Here is a 14,790-nt window from a genome sequence, read left to right as displayed (position 1 = left end):
TGCCGTCTACTCTACATTTCAATTGAAAACTTAAAAAATAACAACAATTGCATTTCAACGTTTATCGAATATAAAAGCAGTTTGAATTAAAAAAAAATGCGTAATATTTAAATATGAGGTCAATTAAATAATATGTGTGGGATAATATTTAGTTTGTTTAGTGAAATCACTTTTTTGTTAAAATAGGGCAAATAAACTTTTTTGAAACTATCTACCTACCTACCCACCTACCTAACTAACTAACTAACTAACTAACTAACTAACTAACTAACTTACTAACTAACTTACTAACTTACTAACTAACTAACTAACTAACTAACTAACTAACTGACTGACTAACTGACTAACTGACTAACTGACTAACTGACTAACTGACTAACTAACTAACTAACTAACTAACTAACTAACTAACTAACTAACTAACTAACTAACTAACTAACTAACTAACTAACTAACTAACTAACTAACTAACTAACTAACTAACTAACTAACAAACTTTCTAACTAACTAACTAACTAACTAACTTACTAACTAACTAACTAACTAACTAACTAACTAACTAACTAACTAACTAACTAACTAACTAACTAAACATCTAACTAACTAACTAACTAACTAACTAACTCTCTAACTCTCTAACTCTCTAACTAACTAACTAACTAACTAACTAACTAACTAACTAACTAACTAACTAACTAGTTTACTAACTGACTAAAGTCTTTACTCTAGTTTATGATACAGGCTTTAGTCAAGTCTATTGTCTAGACTATATTCTAGTGCACACTATAGTCTATAGTCTAGTCTATAGTCTATTCTATGGTCTAGTCTATAGTCTATTCTATAGTCTAGTATATAGACTAGTCTACAGTCTAGTCTATAGTCTAGTCTACAGTTTAGTCTATAGTCTAGTCTATAGTCTAGTCTATAGTCTAGTCTATAGTCTAGTCTATAGTCTAGTCTATAGTCTAGTCTATAGTCTAGTCTATAGTCTAGTCTATAGTCTAGTCTATAGTCTAGTCTATAGTCTAGTCTATAGTCTAGTATATAGTCTAGTCTATAGTCTAGTCTATAGTCTAGTCTATAGTCTAGTCTATAGTCTAGTCTATAGTCTAGTCTATAGTCTAGTCTATAGTCTAGTCTATAGTCTAGTCTATAGTCTAGTCTATAGTCTAGTCTATAGTCTAGTCTATAGTCTAGTCTATAGTCTAGCCTATAGTCTAGTCTATAGTCTAGTCTATAGTCTAGTCTATAGTCTAGTCTATACTTTAGTCTATAGTCTAGTCTATACTTTAGTCTATAGTCTAGTCTATAGTCTAGTCTATAGTCTAGCCTATAGTCTAGTCTATAGTCTAGTCTATAGTCTAGTCTATAGTCCAGTCTATACTTTAGTCTATATTCTAGACTATAGTCTAGTCTTTAGTCTATATATATAGTCTAGTCTATAGTCTAGTCTATAGTCCAGTCTATACTTTAGTCTATATTCTAGACTATAGTCTAGTCTTTAGTCTATATATAGTCTAGTCTATAGTCTAGTCTATAGTCTAGTCTATAGTCTAGTCTATAGTCTAGTCTATAGTCTAGTCTATAGTCTAGTCTATAGTCTAGTCTATAGTCTAGCCTATAGTCTAGTCTATAGTCTAGTCTATAGTCTAGCCTATAGTCTAGTCTATAGTCTAGTCTATAGTCTAGTCTATAGTCTAGCCTATAGTCTAGTCTATAGTCTAGTCTATAGTCTAGTCTATACCTAAGTCTATATTCTAGACTATAGTCTAGTCTTTAGTCTATAATATGGTCTCTTCTGTATTCTATTCTATAATCTGTCTGTAGTCTACTCTTTAATGTAGTCTGTAGTCCAGTCTATAATATAGTCTTTTGTCTAGTTATAGTCAAGTCTATAGTCTAGTCTGTAGGCTAGTCAATAGTCTAGTCTACGGTCTTACTAACTAACTAAATAACGGTCCCTTCAGGATGAGAATTGTCTATACTAAAATTAAAGAAAAATGTGAAAAATCAAAGAATTGCGAAGCGCATTATACAAAAATTTCCATTGTAAGCTGTCATCCAAAACTCGTTAATTTAAATTAAAACTTAACCTTGAAATGTTGCATACATAATTAAAAAAAATACTACATTTATATAAAAAACAAACTAATATATCATTTAAAAAACCCACAACTTTCATTCTACTAATATAACCAATTTGAAAAAAAAAATAAATTTCTTTTCTCTCCAACAAATAAGAAGCGCTCAAAAATATTACGCAATAATACGAAAAAATATACATAAAAATATTTAATTGTATAAACATTAATTAGAATTATTAATTTATGCAAACAAAACATAAAAATATATTATAATTCAAGGTAAAAGGCACACACCACTGATCAATTCAAATTATCATTTTTTTTTTCAACAAAAACATTGGTGTAAAAAACTAAATAAACACTTTAAATAAAAGTTCAGTCAGTTAACAGAAGTGTGTCGAAAAGTAAAAAAAAAAAAAAAAAACGACAAAAACAACAACATTATCATTAAAAACTTTCTCTTTCAATAATATCGAAACGAAGAAGTTGTAGAAGAAGAGTTTTTTTCTTTTTCCAAAAATTCATTAACAATTCAAATTTATACTTAACACGAATTAATAAATAGTTTGTTACTTTTTTGTTGTTTTTCTTTTTTGGCATTTTTTGTGTCTATATTTTGGCTAAAATATAATGAAAGAAAAAAAGCGTAAAAAGGAATATAAGTTTAAATTTATAAAACATTCTCATACTGTGTTTTTAAGTATCTGTCTGTCTGTCTGTCTAAACCCTTCTAAAGCTTATTCTTATTACGAACACCGTTTTAATTTTGTTTAATTTGTTAAACAATATATATTATTACACTTAGAAAAATAAAATACAAGAAATGCGATTTATTTACTAAAAAAAAACACTCAATATTTTACAGTTTCTTTATTGAAAATTCAAAAAATTTAATTTTCCATTACAAATCTTTTTTTTACTAAACATTCCATTGACATAAAAAATTTAACCTTTAGGCCCTAATATATTTATCGTTTTTAAATGTGTTACAAGCGGAGAGAAAAAATCGATCTACACAATATAGTTGCTAAAACAAATATTACTATTAGAGTTTAATAACTAAAATAAACAATTTAAAAAAACAGTTGCTGCTACTGTTTTAAACTCAATATGTATTTGTTAATGAGTATTTGAACAATTGTCAGTTTGACATTGACTTTAATCTCGTAATATTAGATATTTTTTATAATATTACAAAATATTAAAATTACTTAAAAAAAATGTATTATTGACAGTTCTTAAAATCATAATTAAATAAATGGAATTGTTTCAAAATCTGTTGTATTTACGTACTATGAGGGAGGAAAAGTACCAAATACTGGAAAAAACTATAGTTTTATTTAAACTTACTAAATAATTTTTTATAAAATTTTAACAATTTATTTAAAAATTTGTACTTTCCTTAAAGACAAAATATATGTCCGAATATTTCTTATTTGAAAGAGAAAAGAAACTTTTTTTACTTTTTCTACCCTTCCCCACTAAACTATAGACTAGACTATAGACTAGACCATAGACTAGACTATAGACTAGACTATAGACTAGACTATAGACTAGACTATAGACTAGACTATAGACTAGACTATAGACTAAACTTTAGACTAGACTATAGACTAAACTTTAGACTAGTTAATGACTAGACTATAGACTAGACTATAGACTAGACTTTAGACTAGACTATAGACTAGACTATAGACTAGACTATAGACTAGACTATAGACTAGACTATAGACTAAACTTTAGACTAGTTAATGACTAGACTATAGACTAGACTATAGACTAGACTATAGACTAGACTATAGACTAGACTATAGACTAGACTATAGACTAAACTATAGACTAGTTAATGACTAGACTATAGACTAGACTATAGTCTAGAGTGTAGACTAGTTAATGACTAGACTATAGACTAGACTATAGACTAGACTATAGACTAGACTATAGACTAGACTATAGACTTGACTATAGACTAGACTATAGACTTGACTATAGACTAGACTATAGACTAGACTATAGACTAGACTATAGACTAGACTATAGACTAGACTATAGACTAGACTATAGACTAGACTATAGACTAGACTAAACTATAGACTAGACTATAGACTAGACTATAGACTAGACTATAGACTAGACTAAACTATAGACTAGACTATAGACTAGACTATAGACTAGACTATAGACTAGACTATAGACTAGACTATAGACTAGACTATAGACTAGACTATAGACTAGACTATAGACTAGACTATAGACTAGACTATAGACTAGACTGTAGCCTAGACTATAGACTAGACTATAGACTAGACTATAGACTAGACTATAGACTAGACTATAGACTAGACTATAGACTAGACTATAGACTAGACTATAGACTAGACTATAGACTAGACTATAGACTAGACTATAGACTAGACTATAGACTAGACTATAGACTAGACTATAGACTAGACTATAGACTAGACTATAGACTAGACTATAGACTAGACTATAGACTAGACTATAGACTAGACTATAGACTAGACTATAGACTAGACTATAGACTAGACTATAGACTAGACTATAGACTAGACTATAGACTAGACTATAGACTAGACTATAGACTAGACTATAGACTAGACTATAGTCTAGACTATAGACTAGACTATAGACTAGACTATAGACTAGACTATAGACTAGACTATAGACTAGACTATAGACTAGACTATAGACTAGACTATAGACTAGACTATAGACTAGACTATAGACTAGACTATAGACTAGACTATAGACTAGACTAGACTATAGACTAGACTATAGACTAGACTATAGACTAGACTATAGACTAGACTATAGACTAGACTATAGACTAGACTAGACTATAGACTAGACTATAGACTAGACTATAGACTAGACTATAGACTAGACTATAGACTAGACTATAGACTAGACTATAGACTAGACTATAGACTAGACTATAGACTAGACTATAGACTAGACTATAGACTAGACTATAGACTAGACTATAGACTAGACTATAGACTAGACTATAGACTAGACTATAGACTATAGACTAGACTATAGACTATAGACTAGACTATAGACTAGACTATAGACTAGACTATAGACTAGACTATAGACTAGACTATAGACTAGACTATAGACTAGACTATAGACTAGACTATAGACTAGACTATAGACTAGACTATAGACTAGACTATAGACTAGACTATAGACTAGACTATAGACTAGACTATAGACTAGACTATAGACTAGACTATAGACTAGACTATAGACTAGAATATAGACTAGACTATAGACTAGACTATAGACTAGACTATAGACTAGACTATAGACTAGATTATAGACTAGACTATAGACTAGACTATAGACTAGACTATAGACTAGACTATAGACTAGACTATAGACTAGACTATAGACTAGACTATAGACTAGACTATATACTAGACTATAGACTAGACTATAGACTAGACTATAGTCTAGACTATAGACTAGACTATAGACTAGACTATCGTCTAGACTATAGACTAGACTATAGTCTAGACTATAGACTAGACTATAGACTAGACTATAGACTAGACTATAGTCTAGACTATAGACTAGACTATAGACTAGACTATAGACTAGACTATAGTCTAGACTATAGACTAGACTATAGACTAGACTATAGTCTAGACTATAGACTAGACTATAGACTAGACTATAGACTAGACTATAGTCTAGACTATAGACTAGACTATAGACTAGACTATAGACTAGACTATAGTCTAGACTATAGACTAGACTATAGACTAGACTATAGACTAGACTATAGACTAGACTATAGACTAGACTATAGACTAGACTATAGACTAGACTATAGACTAGACTATGGACTAGACTATAGACTAGACTATAGACTAGACTATAGACTAGACTATAGACTAGACTATAGACTAGACTATAGACTAGACTATAGACTAGACTATAGACTAGACTATAGACTAGACTATAGACTAGACTATAGACTAGACTATAGACTAGACTATAGACTAGACTATAGACTAGACTATAGACTAGACTATAGACTAGACTAAAGACTAGACTATAGACTAGACTATAGACTAGACTATAGACTAGACTATAGACTAGACTATAGACTAGACTATAGACTAGACTATAGACTAGACTATAGACTAGACTATAGACTAGACTATAGACTAGACTATAGACTAGACTATAGACTAGACTATAGACTAGACTATAGACTAGACTATAGGCTAGACTATAGACTAGACTATAGACTAGACTATAGACTAGACTATAGACTAGACTATAGACTAGACTATAGACTAGACTATAGACTAGACTATAGACTAGACTATAGACTAGACTATAGACTAGACTATAGACTAGACTATAGACTAGACTATAGACTATACTATAGACTAGACTAGACTATAGACTAGACTATAGACTAGACTAAAGACTAGACTATAGACTTGACTATAGACTAGACTATAGACTAGACTATAGACTAGACTATAGACTAGACTATAGACTAGACTATAGACTAGACTATAGACTAGACTATAGACTGGACTATAGACTAGACTATAGACTAGACTATAGACTAGACTATAGACTAGACTATAAACTAGACTATAGACTAGACTATACTATAGACTAGACTATAGACTAGACTATAGACTATACTATAGACTATACTATGGACTAGACTGTAGACTAGACTATAAACTAGACTATAGACTAGACTATAGACTAGACTATAGACTAGACTATAGACTAGACTATAGACTATACTATAGACTATACTATGGACTAGACTGTAGACTAGACTATAGACTAGACTATAGACTAGACTATAGACTAGACTATAGACTAGACTATAGACTAGACTATAGACTAGACTATAGACTAGACTATAGACTAGACTATAGACTAGACTATAGACTAGACTATAGACTAGACTATAGACTAGACTATAGACTAGACTATAGACTAGGCTATAGACTAGACTATAGACTAGACTATAGACTAGACTATAGACTAGACTATAGACTAGACTATAGACTAGACTATAGACTAGACTATAGACTAGACTATAGACTAGACTATAGACTAGACTATAGACTAGACTATAGACTAGACTATAAACTAGACTATAGACTAGACTATAGACTAGACTATAGACTAGACTATAGACTAGACTATAGACTAGACTATAGACTAGACTATAGACTAGACTATAGACTAGACTATAGACTAGACTATAGACTAGACTATAGACTAGACTATAGACTAGACTATAGACTAGACTATAGACTAGACTATAGACTAGACTATAGACTAGACTATAGACTAGACTATAGACTAGACTATATACTAGACTATAGACTAGACTATAGACTAGACTATAGACTGGACTACAGACTAGACTATAGACTAGACTATAGACTAGACTATTGACTAGACTATAGACTAGTTAGTTAGTTAGTTGGTTAGTTAGTTAGTTAGTTAGTTAGTTAGTTAGTTAGTTAGTTAGTTAGTTAGTAAGTTACATTTTTAATTTCCTGTTTATCTTTGTTCGACTTTTTTAAAGTGTATTAATATTTATTATACAATAAAAGTGAAATTTAAATATTTGCCTATTAATCTTATTGATGCTAAATTTGTTTAATAAACTTTTAAACCTAGTTAATGACTATTTTAATAATTCATAACCAGAAGCGTTTTTGGACAATAAAATTACATAATTAAAATGTTAATATTGTTGTAGAAATTAACAACTTAAAGATTTATTTAAGACACAACAATTAATTACTTTCTTTAAATATTTCTTGCTAGCCAATAAACTAAATTTAATTAAGCCAATTAATTTAAAAATTTTTGTTTGTTACAAAATAGTTACTGATATGTTTCATATAATGAATTTTATTTAAAGTCTTTTCATTGTTATTTTTCTATATTCAAACTCTTAATTTAGCCAATTAAATTGATAAATTTCTATTTAATTATTTATTACCTTTTTATTATTATTTTATATTCACCATTTATTTTGTTTAATTTCTTTATTTACATTTCAATTTAAAAGTAATTCAAGCGCAGGTCATATTACTTATTGACTACTTGTTTTTTTTTGGCAATTTAAATTTGTAGGTTTGAAAAAGTTAGAAAGTGAGTGCATTTAGCTGTAAGCAGTTTTTTATAATTTCATTTCATTTAAAATATTTTTCTTTTTGGTTTTAAAGAAAAGATTTTTACTATTGATTTTTTTGATGTTTGTTTAGTATATTTCTGCAAGCTATTTACAAAATATGTTTTTTTTTTCAAATCGCACACCAAAACAAATTAAAAAAAAGAGAAAAAACCTACTTTAACTTTTGTAAGGAAAAGTAGTTTAAACAAATTGAAAATAAATGAGCAAAATAGAGGGGGAAACAATAGTCAATGAAAGTAAGTTTACATTTAGTAGAGTTTTAATTTATTACCTTTTACAAAAAATACAATAAACATTGTTGATGTTTATTGTTTATGAACTTAACATTTTAGTTAAAAAAAGTTTAAATTACTTACGAAAATAAGAAAAATATATAGATTTATTTCGAAAAGCCTGAAAGTATGTTAAAATATTTTTGTATAGATCAGCTATAGCTGATGTTTATGATTCATTTAACCCATTGTAGTAGGGGAAAAATGATCTATATGTAAAAATGGAAAATAAAATTTCTTTATAATTATGAAAACTTTAATATTTTAAATTTGTGTTTAAATATTTGTAATACAACATCATATTTTTAAGAATATAATTTTCTTCTTGTTTTAACGATATCCAACTGATCGTCAGTTCGTCTTAATGTTTAAAAATTATATACAAAAACGTTTAAAAAAATATTTGTTATTTATTTTTTTTTTTTTCAATTCAAATCTTATAGGTTTTTTTCAATATTAAACAGAACCTCAACATTGGCCTATAAACTGAAATCTATAGTTCTATTAGTGTGATCTATTGTAGAGTGTACTGGTTTACATGTAGCCTGATTTTTAGACAGATCTATATATTGATCTATAAAATGGTCTATAAACATATCTATAGTCTGATGAATACATAGATTTATTTTTAGACTGATCTACTGACTGATCTCTATACTTGTGTATAAACTGATCCACAAACTGGTCTTGTGTCTGACCTATAAACTGATCTATAGTCTTATATATTGACTGATCTAAACTGACTGATCTGTTGACTGGTCTGTAGAGTTATCTATATTCAAATCTATAAACTGACCTATAATGATTTAAAGTCTTATATAATGATCTGTAGACAACAGTATAAACTGATCTATAGATTCTATAATCTGATTCAATGAATGATCTATAGAATACATACAATCTTTATCTTTAGACTGATGAATACATAGACTTATTTTTAGATTGATCTACTGACTGATCTCTATACATGTATATAAACTGGTCCACAAACTGGTTTTTTACCTATAAACTGGTCTATAGTCTTATATATTGACTGATCCAAACTGACTAGTATACTTGTATATAAACTGGTCCACAAACTGGTTTTGTGTCTGACCTATAAACTGGTCTATAGTCTTGTATATTGACTGATCCAAACTGACTGGTATGTAGACTGATCTGTTGACTGGACTACAGAATTATTAATATTTATATAAAGATCTTTAAACTGATATATAATGATTTAAAGTCTTAAATATTATATGATCTGTAGACAACAGTATAATCTGATTTAATAAATGATCTGTAGAATGTATAGATTTGATTTGTAGAATGATCTATGATCTATTCAAACTTCCTTTTGTACATTGTTCTATAATCTGATCTATAGAATAATATATAGAAGAATCTATAGAATGATCTGTAGGCTAAACTGTTGTACATACAGATCTAGATTGCTTTCTAAACTGATCAATAAATTTAAGTAAATATTGATATATAGACTGTACAGAATGATATATAGTCTAATCTATAGCCTAATCAATAGGCGGATCTACTGTATTTACAGAAACAATAGAAAATTCAAATTTTCTTTTTATTTTTCCTCAAATAAATATTTCACAATAAATAAATTATCTTAATTACTAAACTTAAAAATATTCATACTTTATAAATACTTCTTCAATTATGATAGTCTAATGCTAAGGCTATAGTTTTCATAAATTCATAAGCTTCTTCACCCGATTCCACAATATAATGGGGAGGCATTAAATAACCATAACGTCCTTGATCTTTAAGAAAAACATTATACACATACTGAGGATTAATATGATACTGAACCCAATCGGCTGAATTGCCAGCACGAGCAAGTTTAAGACGATAACTGGAACCGACACGATATTCGGCCTGATTCAATTTGCGGAAATTCTGAAAAGAAAATAATTCGTGTTATATATATTTCCGATTTAGAAGGTCCGTATAAGTAGTACTTACCGCCATTGCTTTGCGACCAACTTTATGTAAATTTCTTTGATTATCAGTAACGAAATCAGCATCACCCCATGGATAGGCTATTTCCTGGCCATAACCACCAAACGAAATATAGGCTCCCAAATAATCTTTCATATTTAACATGAAATTCCTAATGGCCCTCGTCTCAGGCTCCGAAAACTTTTTAGCACCCTTATAAAGGTTTTTACAAGGATTTTCCGAAGATCCTGAAGCACCCCATTTATATTCGAAATTTCTATCCAAGTTAACGCCAAAACAACCTGTTTTCGTATCAAAATGACGATTTTTAGTCCACAAACGATCAGTTATACGTGAGTACTGATAACCATCTGGATTGGCTACGGGCAAGAAATACCAATCAATATGACGCATTATTTCTGATTCTGGACTTTCCCATAAATAGGTCAATTTCGATATGGCCAATGTCACAGCAGCAGGACTTAACCAATCGCGACCCTGTAGACCGGCATCAATAAATACCGCCCAATTATTTGGATCACCATTTGATATTCTCAACACTTCCAAAGGTCTTTTATTGTTTGTCACTCCAATCTGTACTATCTCAGACATATCGCCATAATTTTCCAAAATATATTGCATAAATTGTTTTATATCGCCAATATCATGAAAACGATTCCAATTCATTATGGTGCCTGAAAAATGAAATTGAATAAATATCTCACAATTCTGTTTGGGATGCATTATTGCTTACCTTCTCTATCCAACCAGGGCATTTTTGGATTTGTGGTATTAACTTCTATGTAGGTTTCATCAATAGCCACTTCTAGATCATCGATCATTATGTTATAGGTAAAATCACTTTTAGCCATAAATTCTTTAGCTTTAGCTGTGTTCTTATAATCGATTAATACATCGATGCCATCCTGATTAATATTCCAAACTTCTGTGCCTGTAAAGAAATTGAAGTAAAATTAAAAATTTAATACATACATTTGTTTGCTCATGATTGGACTGATCATTTTAAATGCTTGGTCAATACACTGATCTTTATAATGATATATTCATTATGATCCTGATCAGTATGAAATTTATATTGACTGGATTATATAAAGACTGATCTGTTAATAATTTTAAAAAATAATAATACACTTGTCTGTATTATAGACAAGTCTATAGAGAGATCTTGTCTATAGACTGATATATAGACTTGTCTATAGAGTGATCTATAGACTTGTCTATAGACTGATCTATAGACGGATCTATAGACTGATCTACAGACTGATCTATAGACTTGTCTATAGACTTATCTATAGACTTGTCTATAGACTGATCTATAGACTGATCTATAGACTTGTCTATAGTCTGATCTATAGACTTGTCTATAGACTGATCTATAGACTTGTCTATAGACTGATCTATAGACTTGTCTATAGACTGATCTATAGTCTTGTCTATAGACTGATCTATAGACTTATATATAGACTGATCTATAGACTTGTATATAAACTGTTCTATAGACTGATCTATAGACTTGTCTATAGACTGATCTATAGACTTGTTTATAGACTGATCTATAGACTTGTCTATAGACTGATCTATAGACTGATCTATAAACCTTTCTATAGACTGATGTATAGACTTGTATATAGACTGTTCTATAGACTTGTCTATAGACTGATCTATAGAGTTGTCTATAGACTGATCTATAGACTTATCTATAGACTGATCTATAGACTTGTCTATAGACTTGTCTGTAGACTGATCTACAGACTTGTAGATCATGTTCTAAGGACATTTAATATTGATAGGCAGGTAAATATGCTTGTTTATAACATGATCTCTAAACTGATCTATGAACATTTCTTATATATTTTGTAAAATTTTCGATTAATTCTCTATTCATTGATATTTGCGAAACTCTCTATGAGTGAATATTTCTCGATTAATTCCCTATATATAGTAAATATTTTAAAGATTATTTATTAATGGCAAAATATTATTAACTTATCTATTTATGGAGAGATTTCAGTTATAGAATCACAATATGCAATTTGTTTTAAGTCCCGTGTTAGGAAAAATTTAATTTTGGTTACACGTGCAGTTTAAATGTTTATGTTAATATTTTTGTTTGTAATACAAAACGATTACGACTCTATTTTAAACAAAAAGAGATTGTTGTTTATATAATTTAATGTAGATTTTATGCAATGAATAACATTATCCTAATGCCAATTTATTTCTTTATTATAAAAGAAAATTTAATTATGATTAACAATAGTTTAAATAGTAGTTATATGATGCGAGAAATTTAAATTAGCATTTGAAACAAATAAGATGATCAAAAATGACAATTTTGTAAAATTTTAAATAAAACATATTTGATTAGTCTATTTAAAATTTTAAATAATAAAAACGTAAAAGGTTTTTTTAAGTTTTAAACTAAATTTTGCAAAATTACAAAGTTAACTAAAATTTGTTAAAACTTACGCTACACTAACCAAATAATTTCCAAAAATGATTTAATTCTTTATTCGATACATCATTTTCATGAATTTTCCACAATTGATGACCAAAGTAACGTTTAACCGAGGGATCATTGCGATAACGCATATTAATCTGATACGTTGAAGAGGGTGAGAAAACATTGAAACGTCTTATATCGGTGGGTATTAACCATTGTAAACTTTCCATAGTATTATCGTATAAATCTTCTCCCGAAAAGAATACCGAAGATAAACTACCGTTTGTACTGCGCACAAGTAAATATAATCCATTATCGCGCGAATATTGACGTGAATATGTTATCGTTAGTAATGTAATTAAAATGAATAATTTTATTAAAATATTGTTTAGATTAAAATATAATTTCTTAATTTGAAACATTCTTTTTGAAATTTATTTTTTATTCTTTTTACTTTTTCTCACTAATTCGATCTTTTAGTCGCGCTGTTTGCAAACAAACTGATTCAAGCGAAATTCTTTAATTCGTAACAGGGCTAGAGATTTTTTTCTAAACTCATCTTTTAATTTATAGCTGTATTTTTATTTCTATGTTTGGTAGAATATTTATATCTTATGTATCCACGAGTTTGCCAAATATAAAATAAAATATTAATAATATTTATTTGATAATTTTTTAAAATATGCACGATGGTATTTCGTAGAATATGTTTTCCCTATTCTTTAACTCACTTTTAAAATGTCTGGTTGTTAATATTAATTTGTGATTTTACCTTTGACCAGATTTTTTATTTCGCTTTGGGTCAGAACTTTTTTTAATGTAGATCTTTTGTTTAGGGTTTTAAATACATAGTACAAACAAGTTTTTATGTAGGGTCAATAGACTTTCTAATGATCAGAAGAAATGGAATCAGTTAGTTTGATGTTTTCTTTTGGACTCTTAATTAATTTATTGTGTTTGGTTTTTAAAATTTTAACTAAGGTCATGATGTTTTGCATATTCTATAAGTAGACAGTTTTGTTTAAAAATGGCTACCTACCACATTAATCTTTTGAAAAATATGTATAAAACGGAAATATCTTTGAAGTCATTAACTTAAAAGGGCCATTTATAAAGTAGTTAGTAAAGCGGTGAAATTAACATCTAACAGTCTATAGTGTAGTATATAATCTAGTCTATAATCTAGTCCTAAATTTATTCCATAGTTTAGAGTATAGCCCATAGTGGCGTGTATAATCAAGTCTTTTGGCTAGTCTATAGTCTTGTCTATAGTCTAGTCTATAGTTTAGTCTATAGTCTACTTTATAGACTAGTCTATAGAGTGATATATAGATTTGTCAGTAGAGTGATCTATAGACTGATTTATGGACTTGTCTATAGACTGATCTGTAGACTTTCCTTTAGACTGATCTATAGAGTTATCTACAGACTCATTTATAGATTAATCAATCGACTGAATTATAGACATGTCTATAAACTGATCTATATACTTGTCTTTAGACTGATCTATCTATAGACTTGTCTATAGAATGGTCTATAGACTGATCTATAGATGTGCCTATAGTCTAGGCTATTGTCCAGTCTACAGTCGAGTCTATAGTCCAGTGTATAGTCCATAGTCTAGTCTACAGTATAGTCTATAGTCTAGTCTATATTCTAGTCTATAGTCTAGTCTATAGTCTAGTCTATAGCCTTGTCTATAGTCCAGTCTATAGTCTGGTCTATAGTCTAGTCTATAGTCTAGTCTATAGTCTAGTCTATAGTCTAGTCTATAGTCTAGTCTATAGTCTAGTCTATAGTCTA

General features: G+C 28.9%; 2 protein-coding genes across 2 annotated transcripts in view; one reads left to right on the top strand and one right to left on the bottom strand.

Moving 5' to 3' along the window:
* The window catches only part of LOC111684316 (E3 ubiquitin-protein ligase lubel), an 80,593-nt gene that overhangs the window by 18,307 nt on the left and 47,496 nt on the right, over nt 1-14,790 (top strand). The window lies entirely within an intron of this gene.
* Nucleotides 10,142-13,322, bottom strand: LOC111684320 (carboxypeptidase B; the record flags this gene model as incomplete). Its single annotated transcript, XM_023446465.2, has 4 exons — nt 10,142-10,481; nt 10,548-11,218; nt 11,278-11,475; nt 13,025-13,322. Coding segments are annotated over 4 exons (1,413 nt in total), but the record flags the coding sequence as incomplete, so codon positions are not given.

The sequence above is a fragment of the Lucilia cuprina genome, chromosome 3, assembly GCF_022045245.1.
Source record: "Lucilia cuprina isolate Lc7/37 chromosome 3, ASM2204524v1, whole genome shotgun sequence".
NCBI lineage: Eukaryota > Metazoa > Arthropoda > Insecta > Diptera > Calliphoridae > Lucilia > Lucilia cuprina.
The sequence above is the reverse complement of the archived record's forward strand: the minus strand, read 5'-3'. Positions and strand labels throughout refer to the sequence as shown.